Source organism: Colius striatus, chromosome 5 (assembly GCF_028858725.1).
Source record: "Colius striatus isolate bColStr4 chromosome 5, bColStr4.1.hap1, whole genome shotgun sequence".
NCBI lineage: Eukaryota > Metazoa > Chordata > Aves > Coliiformes > Coliidae > Colius > Colius striatus.
In genome coordinates, this window is record NC_084763.1 from 55,963,324 (window position 1) to 55,980,409 (window position 17,086).

Consider the following 17,086-nt stretch of genomic DNA (forward strand, 5'->3'; position numbering starts at 1 on the left):
CTTTTAAACTGGAGTAACTGGAGTTTACACCTGCATTAGCATTCAGAATCTGACCTATGGTCATTAAACAAACCCTTTTCTGCATAAGCAGAGCCCTAAGACTTACCTGAGAAATCATGGATCTTGTTCTGTAATTGTGGATATTTTAAATCATAATCCCTCATGATGACTACATCTATTTATTTATTCTGTGTCCTCTTATCATTTTAAACTTGAATGTTCATATTCTTCTGTCACACGGCTTTTTCACTTCAATTCAAAAGGCATCTTTTTGTCTGTGGCACATTGCAATTCAGCAAGTATAAATCAAGAGGCCTTTTTGTTGTCTTGTCACTCACTTTTTTGCTATTGTGCCCAGAGTTATTTTAGCTACCTTTTGATCCTAGGTACATCTCGCTTGTTGTGAGCACTTACACACAATATATCATCCCTGGCCTCAGACTGATGGCCTTTTGGATAATTCAGTATGATGGACAGCAAAGGTCTAATTCTGTCTAATCTCATTTTTCTGCTTGATTTGTCTATAGAGAGATTTGGAATTGACACCCTCTCTCTGTGCCTTCACTTAGCAAGACATTGACTAATCCTTTGTAGCATTATCCAGCTACATTACAACCGAGGCAATCAAGTCAAATTCATTGGATGTATGTCATTTCTTGTCAACATCCAGGTCCTAATGGTTCAGGCTGAAGCAATGCCCAACTGTCACCACTCCCCACCCCTTCTAGTTCCTGCACACACACACACAACTCTACACAACTATCTAGAGCAAAGGGAAGGGCTTCCCATGAAATAACGTGAGAATGAGCCTTTTGTTGAAGCAAGTGTTTAAAGAGGTAACTCTACAGATTGCAAGGTCCTCGTGTGCTCTGTGTGCAACCCTCCAGACACACTGGAATCCCCGTTGGCTCAGGAGCTTGGAACAGAGTGTAGCCATGTCCTGGGACAGTCAAGTGAAATCTGTAAGCAGGATATTGATAGGGACTGCAGGGAGCTGGTATTCTGCTGCCTTTCTTTTTGCACAGTTAAACATACAGGTGAGACTCCTTCCACTGAACTGGGGGCACCTAACATTGCCTAACCTAAACTTGTCTAATTTCTCCCTCCAGCACTTTCAGGACATGAGTTATCCCATGACATTTTTTTTAGGAAGGGGTGAGATGCTTTGGTGCTCTGCTGTCCAAATGTGCCTTCATACAACAAATACAGAATTGCCAGGAAGCTCATTTACATGGATTTGTGCCAATTATTTACACTGCCCATCCTGAAGTGATAGAAAAGAGGAGGAGTCAGGCAATGCTCCTGCTTACTGTTCCCATCAGGGCAGCATCCCTGTCTGATGTTCAGTTTTCTCCTTTGTCATGGACAACAGAAAGTGCAAGGCAGAAAACAGTGCATGACCTCATTTCCACAGGTCACATTTGGATTGAAGAGTGCACCTTTCATGCTAGCCAGCTCCAGCAATGTGCATGGGGGTAAGCAAACAAGTGGCTTTCTGGATATACAGTACTTTTAAAGCTGGGGTTTTCCTTTAGACCCTTGAGGCTGATTTGCAACTAAGGTGTCACAATGCATGTACCCCACTCTTCTGAAGAGTCAGTGCTGAGAAGGGATTGATGCCGAGGCATGTGTGTCCAGTGATACCAGTGCACACAGTGTTGAGGTCCTTAGGTTGAAAGCTCACTGCTAACCAATGGCTTGTGGAGTTGCTACACCTCCACTTACCCAGAAATGTGCATCTTGTAAGTATTTCCTAGTGTGTTATGATTGCAATATCAAAAGATCTAATGAGGAATTTGTCTCTGCTTTCAGTGTGAGAAAACAAACAGGGTTTACAAAAGGTGCCTAATTAAGGGGAATATGTGATGTTAAGAGGGGAGGAATTATCTGTATTTATTAAGGATTGAGTTCTTCACACTTAGAATTGTGATGTGCAGGAAGGGGAAAGGAAGATAAGGGAAAATGGAGCATTTCCCAAAATCCAGGGTGCAGTAAGCTTCAGGAAACTGGAGGCTGTGTCTGTCGTGTGATGTGCTGACACCACACCACAGGTTCTGCTCTGGCCTTCAGTTAGGAAATACTGAAAATAGGACATAGCATTAAAAACTAAGCAGAAGTTGTGCTGGAAGAATCATCTTGTGAGATCATGACTGGTGCAGATAAATTGACTTTGGAAAAGGTCTTGTTGTGACTTACCCAACAAGTTTCTCCCAGATCTAACCACTTCAGCATCCAGTTTAGTGCACACTAGAGCTGTTTGAAAGTCTCAGGTGTTTCCCAGTAACACCAGCACAGATCAGTAATAAAAATGGGACTAGAGATGTTCCAGTGGGCTCAGCAGCATCTCAAGAAGAGTAAACGCTAAGAACCACTATTGCTTTAATAGCTTCTGTTTGAAAAAGAAATACAATTGATTTCTGACCATGGAATATCATGATAGAGAAGCAGGACAGATTGCTACTCTGAGCAGACCTTCCCCTCTCCTTTAGAAGCTGTTACAGAAAAGGGCAAGAGAAGCAAAAGGGAGACAAAAACATATACCCCTTAGCAATGACTGACCTTAGATTCCTCTGTATAAATTTAGGCTCCCATTGAATATCTATAAGAGGTTTTCTTCCACTAAGATCAAAGGGCTAAAACTTCACCTGTGACACAAACTTTCAGATATGTTTCTGAGTCTGATGTGTGTATTTGAAATAGATGAGGAGCAAAACCATTTAAGAAACAGACAAACCTTAAGAGCCAGACATAGGCAACAAATGGCTTGGGATATAGTTACCTGTCTGCATTTGTTCAGTTCATCTGTTTAACTCCTCTCTAGGTCAAACTTCTTGTCTGTAGAGATGTTCTATTTTCATCTTGGTTCCACCAACTCCTCACTTTGTTTCTGAAATGTCGTGGATAAGTCACATTGTTTCTATACCAGGCCCTTTACTGGTTGGTATAACCCAGTCTGCAAAGTCATTTTGATTCATATCCCTTCCAAATCAGTCCCAAATACATTCATAAAGCAGGAAACTGAGTGAGAAGCTTTGCAGGTGTTTGCTCCTGTTCCAGAAGGTCTCTCTCAGGTAATAAACTGTGTGTTCAGTCTTTTGCTGTAGAATAACATCTCTCCATTTTTCTTCTCATGGAACAGCGATGAAAATAAACCCTGCAGAGCAGAATTAGGCCCCTTGTGCAGGGCTATGGGGATGCTGGAGACAGAGGATGAAGACTGGAAGTCAACCCACTGCACTGTTTCTGTGGGCAGTGGAGGGACAAAGATCAAGGCCAAAAGACCTTGTGGGAGGTGTAACTGAGCAGATCCATCAGGTTATAGTGGGGGATTCACATCCAAAGGAGAATAGGGCCAGTATCATTGGAACCATGTAAGAATAAATGTATGGACAGACACTACACAAGTAGAGGGGTTAGATTAATGCTCTTCCATCTAAAAAAATGTGGGTTGAAAGGGTGTAAGTCAGAGGTAAATTCAGTCATGGGGAAAGTAGGCAGGGAATGGTTTCATGGTGTGTGAGAGAACAGGCACTACATGAAACCATTCATCAGCAGGTGTAAAATAAGCATATAGAGATATGTTTTGACACAACATATAAAGAAATGGTGCAGCTCATAGACCTGGAAGGCACAAGTGAAAGCCAAAAGTAGAAAGGGCCACAAGAATTCCTAGAAAGAGGTAAGAAGCTTTGAGGGTATAGGAATGAGATGAATTCAGTGGTTAAGATGTGTGGAACACTGTGTCATGCAACATCCAGATGAGAAAACATTTCCAGCTTCACCAGGATATGCAAAATGCAAAGCCATAAAGTTATTTAGCTGCTTAACCTCCTCTGCTTCCTGGGACGTTTCCATCATTATTCTACAGGTGTTGGTTTTAAAAATGTCTTTTACTGGTTTTTTTGGGGTTTCTTTTTTAATGCTTAAAGGAAACATGTGAGGGTTTGCAACCAAAAGTTGTCTCAGAATTTAGCCAGTCCTGCTTGTCGTTATTTAGAGGAATTTCCTTCCCTCTGCCATGGAATCATTGCAGTTGGAAAAAACCTTTAAGGTCATTGAGTCCAACCACTAATGTAACAGTCCAACCAGTAAGCAACCAGTAAGCTTCTGAATCACCCTTTAAGGGAGAGAAAACTGCTCAGAGTAGGTGCAAGCAATGGACCAGAATTTCTACAGCCACTGGGGCTGATCAGAGGGAAAGATTCACTGTTACAGTGAAACTCCCCCAAAACTGGTTGTTCAGGTCTCCAGCTTCACTCCTTGCTTCTCAATAGTGTTTTAGGCACTGACTGTCATAAACACTGATATAAATGAGCCAAAGGTCCAGCCTCATATTTACACTTGTAATTCCCTTCTGTAAGCAGTGGCTTTTATACCATAGCTTACTTTTGGAAAGCCATCAGGTTTCCCATCCAGGTTCTCTGACAGTACCTATAGTTTCCCTACCTTATATAAGGATTGCTTTTGCACATTGTATTTGCCATCTCTAGAGAACTAGCTCTGGGTTGTTGGGGCTTTTTTCCATTCATTTCTACACTGCTATTTTACTGCTTTTCTATATCCATCCCTTCCTACCTGGCAGGGAGCCTTATGAAAAGGTCACAAGCTTGTTCCCTTTGAAACCTCATCTTTCAACTCCTTTGTCCTGATACCTGCAAAAAAAGAAGACAGCACTGCAAAAGCTGGGATGCTGAGATCCCTCTAATTGTCTCCCCTGTGATGCTTTGCTCAGTACTCAGGTACACGTTTTAGTTACTGCACCTCAGCAATTATTATGTCTGCTGAGCTGTTGTAGCTCCCAACATGCATCATTTACATCTTTGGCAGTGGAAGAGAGATTTCACTCAGTTTTCACTACAATTAAAACATTTTGGTCTAGTTGCTTTACTCCTCTGCCACACACAGAGCTGCCATGGACAAGCTGGAGAGTATCTCATAAACACTATCCCATCCCCATAGGGCTATAAGCCTGCTGCTTCTGCAGAGATTGTGCCCCCCCTGAAATGGGAACCAGGGATTTTGTTCTGTATCCCTGACAGCACCCAGAAGAGGACTTCTGTTATACACAAGGCTCCCATTCACAAATGCACTTCTGAAGCAGTAAGATCCTCTTGCACATTCTAATTGCCTTTGTGTTTTCTAACCATGGCCAAACTGAAATGCAGGAGGCTCCATCTGAACATAAGAAAATGCTCTTTAACTGTGAGGATGACTAAAGACTGGAGCAGGTTGCCCAGAGAGTTTGTATGCTCTTCATCTTTAGAGGTTTCCAAGGATATCCAACAGGGATCTGGACACAATCCTGAGCAACCAGCTCTAGGTGATCCTAGAGCAAAGGCATTGGATCAGAGATCACTTCCAACCTCAACCACTCTGTGATTCTTTGAAAGCAGCAAGCTCAGTTCTGGTGAGATGTTATGAGGTTGTTGTTATCATAAATGAGAGTTTGGGCTTTTTCAGATGATACTTTTGGGTTGTTTGAGGTTTTTTAATGGAAAACCTCTTTGAAATGGACGTGGCTTTTAGGAGTAGATGCACCACTGTGACAGTTGTGATATTTCTCATCAAAATGAAATACAAACCTCACAAAAGGTGGATTATTTCATGGCTGTTAACCAATATCACCCTACTGAGGGCACTCTGTTTATACCAGGGACTTAAACCTCCTTTTTTCCACAATGTGCAGGAGAACCTGGAGCAAAAGCCTACTAGCAGTAGGCTTTCCAGCTCTCAGTGAATCTCTTCCACTGTGCAATGCTAAGTGTGTGTTACTGAGTTGCAAACCCCTGATCTCCATTCTTATTAATTCTCCAGGAATACAGTTTGAAAGGATTTCATTTTAATCTGATAGAAATGTGAAAACCTTTGAACTTTCAGAGGCTGGAGATACCATTTCCAAATGCAGAAGCTCTGTCTTTTCTGATACTGCCACTTGGTTTTGTGACTTCAATATTCTTCCTTAGTGCATCATTCTAGGGATTTGTATTACACTAAGTGGTGAGAAACACAAGTTAATGGGGAGATCTGTGGCAAGCAGCATATACAACTGCTGCTTTGAACACTTTGCCTTCCCACTGACAGAAAGTCAGACTTTATTAGCAAAGTCTTGCTGTTGGTGGAGAAACTGAGATGCAGGGAGATCACAAGATGTGGCTGCAGTTTCACTGGTGGTCTGTTGCAGAGCTGGGCTTTCACCTTGTAACATAAAGTCTTGTTTTACTACTTCAGTCTGAAGTTTGCTGCCTCTAAACCTCGGAGTAAGAACTCACCTGTGAGGTACTTTCCCAAATGTTATGTTCATTTTCAGTACGGAAAGTAATCTGGTAAGCAGTGGTAATTAGAGTGTTTGCTCTGAGGGGAGACATCATCCACCACTTGAGTCAAAATAGTGTTGTTGTAAAATCTGTATCTTCTAACCTTATACTTTTTGTGTCTCCCAGACATTTAGGATGGAACACGAGAGTTATGAGAAAGGTTTGTTGTGTCACACCATGTGCATGAATTCCTACATCAATAAGTGATAAGAACAGCAAAGATGGTAGAAAAACTTCTCAGGGAAATGAGTTTCCCTAAAGTCAGGGATGTTTTAATTGGTTTTGTTTAATCCTGGTGATGCTGTATCATTGTGGTTCTCTCTACTTTAGTTTCTCCCTCTGCCAAAGCATTAGGACAACTTGTGAAAGTATTCTTGAGTGCATTGGAGAGGAATTACAAAATGACTCGAGGAAATGTACTTAAAGGAAGTGTACTTAAAATGAATAGGAGAAATATGAGAAACATAAGCTGAAAGAAGCACCCCTCAGTTCACTAAGAAGAAAAGAATCCAAACTACCTTGAAAGCTAAAGGTGTCTCCAGAGAGGAGGAGCTTTGAGCAGGAAATAAGAAGCAGAAAAGTTTGGATAAAGACATCCATTGTAATAAAGAAGAAATAGCAGGAATTGCAAAACATCTCAAAAAAAAAGTACTGAACAGTCATGTCCTTGATTTGTTTGCACAAGATCCTTTATGATCCTGATATAAACCCTGGGAAAACCAAATGTAAACAAGGATCATGCAGGAAAAGCCTGGGGACCTGCATCATACCAAATTGTGCTAAAGTTAACTTCTTTAGAGCAGCTGTTAAAAAGAGCAAAGGCACCAGAGCCTTCATGGAGTTTAGATCTGTTGTAGTGACAAGTTACAGGAGCAAATTTTGTCCAGGGAGGATGTGGAGGCTCCTTCCTTGGAGGGCTTCAAGACCCACCTGGACATATTCCTATGCAACCTGATCTAAGTGGATGTGCCTCTGCAGGGGGTTGGACTGGATGATCTCTAAAGGTCCCTTCCAACCCCTCCCATTCCATGATTCTATGATTCTAAGTTTTAGTGTCAAAATCCACCTATCACAGGGATTCAAGGAGTGAATGAAGCCAGGGGAGAGGCTGCTGCTGGTTTCAGTGCAAGGCAGGTCTATGGTGGGGAAGATATTCAGGTGACTCAATTCTCAGAAATTCCTAGAGGTGAGCCTTGAATGTTTTCATGACTCAGAGCTGAGTAATTCATAGAATTGATTTGCTCCTGTTTGCAGAAGTTTTATTACTCCCATGTGCAAAGAACCCCATTGTTGGAAATGTTTGCCAAGCTCTTGAGCTTCACTGGTGTAATTCTTCATCTGAGCAGTGAGTTTTGACTACTGTTTGTTCATTGGGCTTTGTTGTACCAGCTTTCCAGTCAGGGGTGGCACACAGTTTTTGTGTGATACATGGCAACAAAGAAGTGCCACAGGGATGTGATTCACATGAGATGGACAAGGTTGGGACCAGCAGTCAGTGTGAGAGCTGGGAAAATTTGCAATATGCTACTGGGTGTATTGCTGCTTTGTTAGTTCTGTCTGACAAACATCAGTTGTGGCTTTTTAGACTGCCAGTCTTTTAAAGTAAGGCCTACCCTGTTCAGATTGTTGATCTCTCTGTCTTTTGCTTGATTAATATCTGTGCAGCCCCTAGATGATGTAGGTTTGAGGTCCAGCTGAGGCAGGAAAAAGGGATGCCTTACAAAGTGAGAAATGTTTTGCACTGGACAGCCCCTTTACAATCCTGGATCGACCAGGAAGTGCAAAGTACCAGAGGGACATTCCAACTCCACACTTTTGTCAGTTTTGGCTGAAGGAGAGAGGTGTCTTTATGTTAATCAAGGCTGGGTTTAGCCAATTGAAAGCCCCAGGCACTTGACTTGCTTAAGAGTCCAGGAAATCATCCTGTCTTTGGGGACACATGTTAAAACAGGCAATACAGGTTGTCAGTATCTAGTTTTTCACCCTTTGTCACCATGTTTTGAAGTGTTTGGTACTCAAACAAGAGTGCACTAGATTTCTCATGAATCACATTTGATCAAGGCTCGTCTGGTGAGCAAGGTCTGGGTTTTGTGGTCTGCATTCAGTTCCCAGACCTCTGACCTTACCTGAACAATGTGAAATCCCTGTCTTAGCTTCTCACAAGCAAAGTGAAAGACATAAATACCTCACTGTTCTGTTTAGATGAAAAACTTGCCAGGAACAAAAGCACTGTGACAATAACATGTGCCAACGATTATGTGCCAACGATTGAAGGTCAAGGTACAACTGGCATCATGGGACCATTAGAAGAGCTGTTTTGTGGGATTAGGAGAGATGTTTTGTGGGCACCTCAGTGTTAGAATGCACTTGGTTTTGAGACTTGAACTTCACAGCCCAATGGATCTCTCCCATTTCTGTGCTCTGTGTAATACAGAGAAGAAGCACGAGAATTTTACTCTGTTACAAGAAATGTGCTCTGACATTGGAATCAACAAAAGACAGACCTTTTTTTTTACCCAACAAGCTGAAAGGGTTTTTTTGTTTATTTCAAATCCTCCTTTTCTCTTTTCTTCCAGGGAATGTGACCAGGAACTGTACGAGCCAGGGCTGGACAGATGTGTACCCTGCGCCGTATGCTGTAGCTTGTGGATATGATTCCAACAGCACTCCAGGGGAAGAGGTTTGTAAACCTGGGTGGGTGGGCATCAAGATTTACCAGGGATGGATATCAGGATCACATCATCTACCCATGCTGGTTGGTTTTTTTCTCTCCCCACCCTGATTCCTGAAGAAGAAAGAATCCTCTTGAGGATCTCTGGAAGCAGAGGTCAGATGTCTAGTCAAAGAGAAGGTCCTCCCTTTGATTTCCAGGGAGGTGGCTGGAAATTAGCACCCATGAAGATCAGACCAACGTCTTTATGTTGCCCCCACATAACTTCAGGTGCAGGATTTTCCATGTTCAACTTGGAAACAAGCCCTCCACGTTTATATTTGTTGTTAAATAGAAACAGTGATTCCAGCATTTCTAGGCCAACACAAGCATCAAAAGATAAAAGGGATTAAAAAACCACAACTCAGTTGCTAACAGTGCTGCTCTGCTGATCTCAACCAGCTAAAGATCTAGAAAACTGTAGGGAACACACAGATTTTCATGTCACGTTACTGACTTTTGTAGGGAAATCCACAAGCTCTCTGGGATACTGACAATCTGTAAGCTAGTAATCACTTACCTAGGTATAATTGGCTTTGTAGAGTATTGTCATTACACAGGGAGTAGTTTATTGTTAGCTTGCTGCGTGCTGAGACGTGAAGGGTAAAGTCTAAAGGGGATAACTAAAGGGGTTAGAAGCAGGATTCACCTCACCTAACTAAAAGGTCAACATCTAATCTAAACCAGTCACCTATAGCTGTCCCATAGTCAACAAGAAAAAGCTTCTGCTGGCAAAGAATTGTATTTCACTGCAGTCATATGTTTATCTTAAAGCTATGCCTGTTGCATGTCAGTGTTTGTGAACGTTGGTCTTGGGAATCTCAGCAATGAACATGTGTATGGTGATGGGTCTTTGTGTATGGTCACACATTGCCAGGGCAGTCAAAGGGTTAACAGAGAATCTGAACAGAGCTGAGCCAGCCACAGCAGTAGAGGAATACAGAAAATAGCAAAGGGAAAAGCTGCAGAGAGGATTTCAGGGCTGCTGAAGAGAGCCTTATTCTGCTTTAGAGGCCAGACACCACTTCACATGCCCAGGTGTCCCGTTTCTCAGATAGAGCTGCCTGGCACCAGATGCACCTTGTCAAAGCCATTGTTACTGCTCTGCCCTGGGAAGGTTCTCCATCAAGAGCTCTGGTTTACCTCCCTGCTGCAAAGGGGATTTGGGAATTCCTGGGACCCAATAGACTGCAGTGTTGCCAGAGTGCTGCGTTACCAAGAGAGCACGCATTGTGCTCTTTTAATTCTGCCTTAATTATTTTTCTCCCCATTCCCCTGGTTTTGTCGTGTTGTTTAAGTCTGATTTGTGTGAAAGGTGGCTGAGGGGGGTGAACACACAGTACTAGCCTCTGAAGAAGAATAGATTGTTGTCGAATTGGCTGTCAGTTTGGGGAGGAAGAAGTAAAAGGAGTAGAAAACAAAAACGAACAGCAGGCTTTGTGGAACATGAGGTCCAGAACGGATTGATAACCTTCCAGGCTTAAAACATGATGCAATTTTTATCACCTACTGGTCTCGAGTCAGAAACAACACTCAAGGAAATAAATAAGAGCTGTGTGTTAAGAGTTTAGTTGTGAATTCAGTCCCTGAGAAGCAGATGATGTAGACATCAAAGCAATGAGCTTAGGATCTTTGCAGTGGTAATGATTCCTTCTCCAACCTGACCTTTGAAACTACATAAAGAGACCTCTTTGCATTTACTCTAGAGGGAGCCCAGATGACTTTAGGCTTGGTGACATGAACCCAAAACATGTTTGGGTGCAAGGCTACTGAAAGGCTTGATATCAGTACTTCTGTTCTGGTTTTTTCTCTTACAAATGTAAATGTTTCACATTCTGATCCCAGTTACCGAGGCACAAACATGGAGGTTACTGAGCAGAAACCAAGGAAGCTAATTCTCAGTTAATCTCACTTTAGCATCCACCTCAGCTAATTGTTCTCAGCACAGTCCTGTGACATTAACCAGAGGCTCTTAGAAGTCAAAGAGGGAATGATATAATTGCCTCATTTCATTCTTTAAACCAATATAGGATCTACAGCTACAACCCAGGCATCTTGGCACGAATTTCCTTCATTTCTCTAAACCTCTTTTTTCTAATAAGAATATTTTAGTAACCTGAGCTGTGAATGAAATTCCAGTTCCATTTATGATCTTGGGTCAAATTCTCTGCTTTGATATCTGTAAAACAAAGTGATTGTCATCAGCAAGTGCTATTGGAGAGTGAGAAGCTGTTATGTGTTGTTTCCAGAGGGGAGATGACCCCCCATGCTATGATTAAAGCTGAATGTAGACACATCTCTCTCTACACAAAAAGGATTGGTCATCATAAAGTATAAGGACGGGGAATTTACTTGCCAAGGAACACCAGGGTCTTTCTCCTGTGAATAACTGTAAGCAAAAAGCCTGTGCCTGGGGAGTTTCCAACACCACCTCAGTACTGACATCTTCCATGATACCTCTTAATTTCCTTTCCCCCACTTCTCTGCTCTCCTAAATACAGTGTGGGACAACTTCTTCCTTAAGTTCACTGCTCTAGCTCAAGCTCCCTCCTTCTGCTGGCCAGGTCTTTCCTGGAACAATTCTTCTCTGGCATCATCAAGAAGGAAGGTAGATAATGAGAGAAAGGCAAAATCAACATGAAGGCAGTTGACTGCTTTTATTGGATAAGTCTCAACTGCCCTTGGGAGCCAAAACTCAAGCAAGTCTGGAAACAAGACTGCATTTCTTTGGCTTTGGGTGGAACCTGCAAGACAGTGGAGTAGAAAGGTGGAACCTCCACTGTTCCTTACTGCAGTCCAAGTCTCTCCATGCGAGTGCAGATGAGCAAGGTGTAGGTATGACCATACCATACCGAGTGACCTCATCACCGTAGCAGCCTCCTGTCATTGTATGGCCAAGGTCAGGGAGATAAATTGGCCTGAAACACTTGCTATGTATTATGTATGACCCTAAGCTCTGGGTGATGGGGCTGTAAAGACACTCTGCTTTTAGCCATCTCTCAGATCTGGGGTCTAAGAAGTAATATAGATATGACCAGTGTAACCTTTGCACTCTCTGAAATCTCTGTCTTGTTTTAACACCCCTCCAAACTGGCTTGTGCAAATGCTAGAGGGTTACTACTCACCTCAGCCTCACTGATTCTGTGGAGTACCTAGTGCCTGTCAAGGCCTATGAAAACAGCATATAAAAATGTCAACCCTCGCTGTTATGAAAGAGTTTTCTCAAACAAGGTTGGGTTTAGATTTTCTGTCTAAGCTGCCCTTTGCAGTTTTGGTTGTTTGGATTTTTTATAGTGAATGGCAGGAAGAAGGGCAAGGGAGAGTCAGTCCAGGGCTGGAAAAATGAGATTTTCCACTAAGTGATTCTCACCAGATTTTAGATTCTCATAAAACCTTGGATATTTCATTGATAAAACAAATGTCCAACCACCAAATCATCTGTTGTCCTTTCTCCAAGCTGAAAAACAAAATGCATTGATTTAGGATGTTGCTGGAGAGCCTTAGGAGAGCTGGGAGTTTTCTCATCTTGCTTCTTCAATTGATTTAGACCAGGAATAAAACTGTGTGGTTCCCCATGCTCAGCAATTCCCTCTGTGTGCTGGCAAACAGAAAAGCCATGAACTAATACCAATATGTATTTCTGAGTTAACGTACCTGTGACTTCAGCAAGGAAGTGTTTAGTTTTCACTTGCTGAAACATTATGTCTAGCTTCCACAAAAGCAAACAGATTCCCAGACCAGCTCTGCCCTCAAAGTTCCTTAATAAGATGAAGCTCATCATAGCTGCCACCTCACAGCTGCTGTGTCAGTGTGCTCTTTAACTGCACATTAGTCATTCTTGCTCCACAAGGTTGTAACGGCGTAGCTGTCTCTGCAAGTGTCACATCAGCCTCCTTCCTGCATGAACTTTTCCCTTGTGTAACTGTAACTTGGTTTTGGAGTGATCCAAGCTCTACTGCAATGGGACACATCCCTCATACTCACACCAGTGGTGAGTCATGTATTCTACTGGATGTGATTTTAAAGGGTGAAGGAGTTTGAGATAAGAGGAACGGAGTAGGATGGTTCCCATGTCTCACCAAGAAGGTCAGTAAAAGCTCAGAGATGGTGCATGTTGGCAGCTCTTTGAAAAACCTGTTTTGTTTCTTTCCTTCACCTTAGCAAACGGCGTTTTATGGCACAGTCAAGACCGGCTACACCATCGGACACACCTTGTCACTCATTGCTCTCACGGCTGCTATGATCATTTTATGTCTCTTCAGGTAAGACCATGAGAGGAAAAAACATAGGGTGGCTCAAAGACTGTTTAAGTTATCAGCTAGGAGTGTTACAGATGGATACAGAAGTCTTCTGTCAAGTCTCAGTTGGACAGGGGGGGAATGTTCCTCCATCTTTTGGTACCACTGTTATCTGGGATGTGATTTGTGACCTTTATCATAGAATCATAGATTGGTAGGGATTGGAAGGGACGTTTAGAGATCATCAAGTCTAACCCCCCTGCAGAAGCAGGTTCATGTGACAGTTGTAACCCAAATCAAATTATTGAAGTGGGATTTGTCTCACTAAACGTAGATAGTTATGTGATGGGTCTCTGTATTAGAGACTGTTATCCCATAAGCTTGTTATAGTGCACAAAGACCTAGTCAGTGTGGTTTATAGGGATACTAAGGAATGATGCACCTCTGCTAAAGCAGGCACTCAAAGTGGTACATGTGAATCACACCTCAGAACTACCTCCCCAAGTCTATTTCAGAAACACTTCCTGCTATGGCAAGACACCCATCACCAGACTGGAGCCTCAGAGATGTGCACAAGGCAGCAGATATGATTCAGGAACTTCAGGAGACTCAAGCCCTTCTGGATTGATGATGATGCTCTACAGCATCATGGCATTAGATGCCCATATTGCAGCAAATGCATTAATCACAGAATCTCAAGGGCTGGAAGGGACTGCAGTCTTTATTGTTTGTAATGGATTCAGTCACCTAAATTAGGATGCCTCCAGCGAAGAAGTCTGCCTATAAGGTAGTCTCCTATTATAGTGTTGTTTATGTATAGGAAGAACAGCAAAAAGCAGATGTCTGTGAGATGGAAGAACCTTCCAGATATGATTCCATATCCTCAGGCCAGTCTCAAGTGGCATTTGAATGAAATGCATTGTGTGGTTGTCCAGTTTATGTCAGTCTGGTCCACACACCATCCCCAAAGGAAGCTGTAGGGAACAGCATATGTTGTAGGGTAATTCTCACACGGAGACTGGCCTCACCCTTGAAGATCTTTGCACTTGCCAGAACACACTTTCTCTCCACTCCATTTAGAAAGGAAGAGTGAATCAGGAACACAAGCACACAAGGCACACAAATTATCTCAACAAGGTACAAGGTGCCAGCCAAGCTGGTGAAATTGTCAGAGTTCACACTCTTCAATTGTGGGAAACAGTGTAGTTTGACTTGCCTTTGCCTGCAAGTACAGAGGGCTCAGCTCGGTCACATTATCAGAGATTAAGAGCATAAACTGCCAATGCACAGTGACTCATTAAGAGGTGGAAATTTGATCATGTTGCTGAGTGAGGTCTGTTGTGGTTCTGATGACTGTACAAAGTACCCGTTTCCAGAGTATTAGGCTTTTCACTTTAGCTGATGTAAAGTCTTAGTGCAAATAAAAAAAGACCTGCTTGATCACAATTAATCTTCAAAATATTAGTGGTCAAGGGACAGAAAAACCCTGGTGTTGATCTCAGTGTCATTAATAACTAGTCATTTTTAAGGAAAATATGGTTTGTGTTGCTCCACAAAGCCTGTAATATGTATCAATTTTGGCAGCAGCTGCTAAGAATTCATTTCTATTCCTGAAGAAACATTTCACTCTGCAAAGAATTATTGCAGTATAAACATTCTGTAGAAAGCAGACCTTTATCATGAACACAGTTTGCTCAGTCAAAAACATTTCCTTTTCAGTGGAGAGCAGTGGGATGGACCTGTTCTCTGTCATTCTGTATTTTGACTTCTTCTTTTCTGAGAATTGGGAAAGCTGCAGATGTATGGATTGCCACATGTGGATTTCAAGAGGCTTAAGTGGATTTGTGGTGATTTACATCAGAACATAGTCTGTCTCAGGCTTTCTAATGTTTAATTGTGAGTCCTACAGCTTGGCAGAAGAAACATGTAAATAGATAAACGGTGCTTTTGAGAAGCCTTGCTCTTCAGAAGTGTTGTCTCTTCCCAACAGAAAACTGCACTGTACTCGAAACTATATTCATATGCACCTCTTCATGTCCTTCATAATGAGAGCCATCGCGGTCTTCATTAAAGATGTCATCCTGTTTGAAAGTGGAGAGTCTGAGCACTGCTTTGTGAGTTCAGTAAGTAGCTGTTACATTGGAGTTTCCACTTTATTCTGTTGCCTCTCTCAAGCAAAAGTTACCTTACAATGGAGACAGCACTTTGGCGGGATTGCAGGGCTTTTTTTTCTCATTTGAAGGAAACAAAAACGTGGTTCCTGAAGTTTAATTTATGTGGAAAAGGCATAAAAGAAATTAGCAGAGTCAAATATTGATTATCCTAGAATGGTGGGAGTTGGAAGGGACCTGTAGAGATCATCCAGTCCAACCCCTTGCAGAAGCAGGTCAACCTACATCAGGTCTCATAGGAACATGTCCAGGCAGGTCTTGAAGCCCTCCAAGGAAGGAGCCTCCACAACCCCTCTGGGCAGCCTGTGCCAATTCGCTGTCATCCACTGAAACAGTTTTATCTTATGTTTAAATGGAACTTTTTGTGTTCCAGTTTCATCCCATTATAGGCACCTGCTCCCTTCTAATGTCAAACCTACAAGTGAGGCTCTACCAAGATTTTGGGGCTTCGTTCAGTCCTGTATCCATCTCTCAGTCCCACTCTAATTTCTTGGATATCCTGGTCAAAGGAGATTTGCTGTCCTATGTTTAAGGATTTAGTACAACTTTTCCCTTCTGTAGGAGTGGAAGTCAGATCCAGATTCACATAACAAACTTTAGGTGTCTATGGGGTAGATACCTACACATGAGCTAGCTGTGTAAAGCGCAACCATAGTCATTTGAGCTCTAATGAATGTACCCACTGGAGCCTGAAGAGCTGCTCACTTCACCTTGAAGAAGGCACCTGCCTTTGGATGGCTCTCTGGGCTCCAGTGATTGCAGCAACCAGATCTCTGCAGGATTTCAAGCAGGAAATACATGAATACATCATTGTCTGTTTTTCATCTGGATCTATATCCCACACTGGCTGCCTTCAGCTCTTAGATTTCCCCACTGGGATGATAAATGAGGGAAATGAAGGATTTAGTATAGGGTTTTTTTTCACTTTCAAGCTCCAAACTTTTGCTGGAGCAAACTTTAAGGATGGAGAGGAGCTGTTTATCTGCAGACCATATTGACGCAATGGGATGCTAGTCATGAATAAGTTTAGGGAGGAAATTGAAGGCAGCAAAATAGAGATGTCATCAGAGTCATCCAGAAAAAAACAAACCAAAACAAAACAAAAAAGGGAACCCTTCATAATAAATTCATAACATTAGATGAGCTGCTTGCTGGTAATAGCAGGGGACTGGGCACAGCAGTTCAGCAGATCCCTTCTGGACCTGTTTTTTATGTCATACAGCACCAGAAAAAAGATTCTCTTTTCCATCCATTCAGTTTCTTCCTTTCCTTCTGGCTTTCCCATGTTCTTACCCTGAGTCCTACCCTTGCTGTTACAATGACCTTTCTGCTTGAGCATCTCTCATTTGATATCAGAGAGCAGCCTGCTCCCAGCCTTTCCCCAAGAAGTGTCTGCAGCACAACACGTTGCTATTGCAGTGACCCCCTGGGGTATTTTTCCCCTATGTGGCTCACTAGGATCTGTATTCTTTAGCACTGGAGTTTTATTGTGAAGGTCCTTGAGTGGTTAGAATGACATATAAACTGGAATGAAGAACTGCCTGGTGTCTGCTGCCACAGATAACTGCCAATGCTAATTGGCAGAGGAACCAAAAACCCAATGAACCATGGAATTTGAACTAACCTCTCACTCCTGTGGGAGTTTGCACTGGG

The 17,086-nt window shown here is 42.5% G+C and overlaps 1 protein-coding gene across 1 annotated transcript in view; it reads left to right on the forward strand.

Moving 5' to 3' along the window:
* The window catches only part of VIPR1 (vasoactive intestinal peptide receptor 1), a 101,023-nt gene that overhangs the window by 57,234 nt on the left and 26,703 nt on the right, over positions 1 to 17,086 (forward strand). The window contains exons 4-6 of the mRNA XM_061996643.1: positions 8,891 to 8,994; positions 13,186 to 13,286; positions 15,253 to 15,385. Of these exons, the coding sequence (XP_061852627.1) occupies positions 8,891 to 8,994; positions 13,186 to 13,286; positions 15,253 to 15,385 (338 nt within the window). The remainder of the gene's footprint in view (positions 1 to 8,890; positions 8,995 to 13,185; positions 13,287 to 15,252; positions 15,386 to 17,086) is intronic.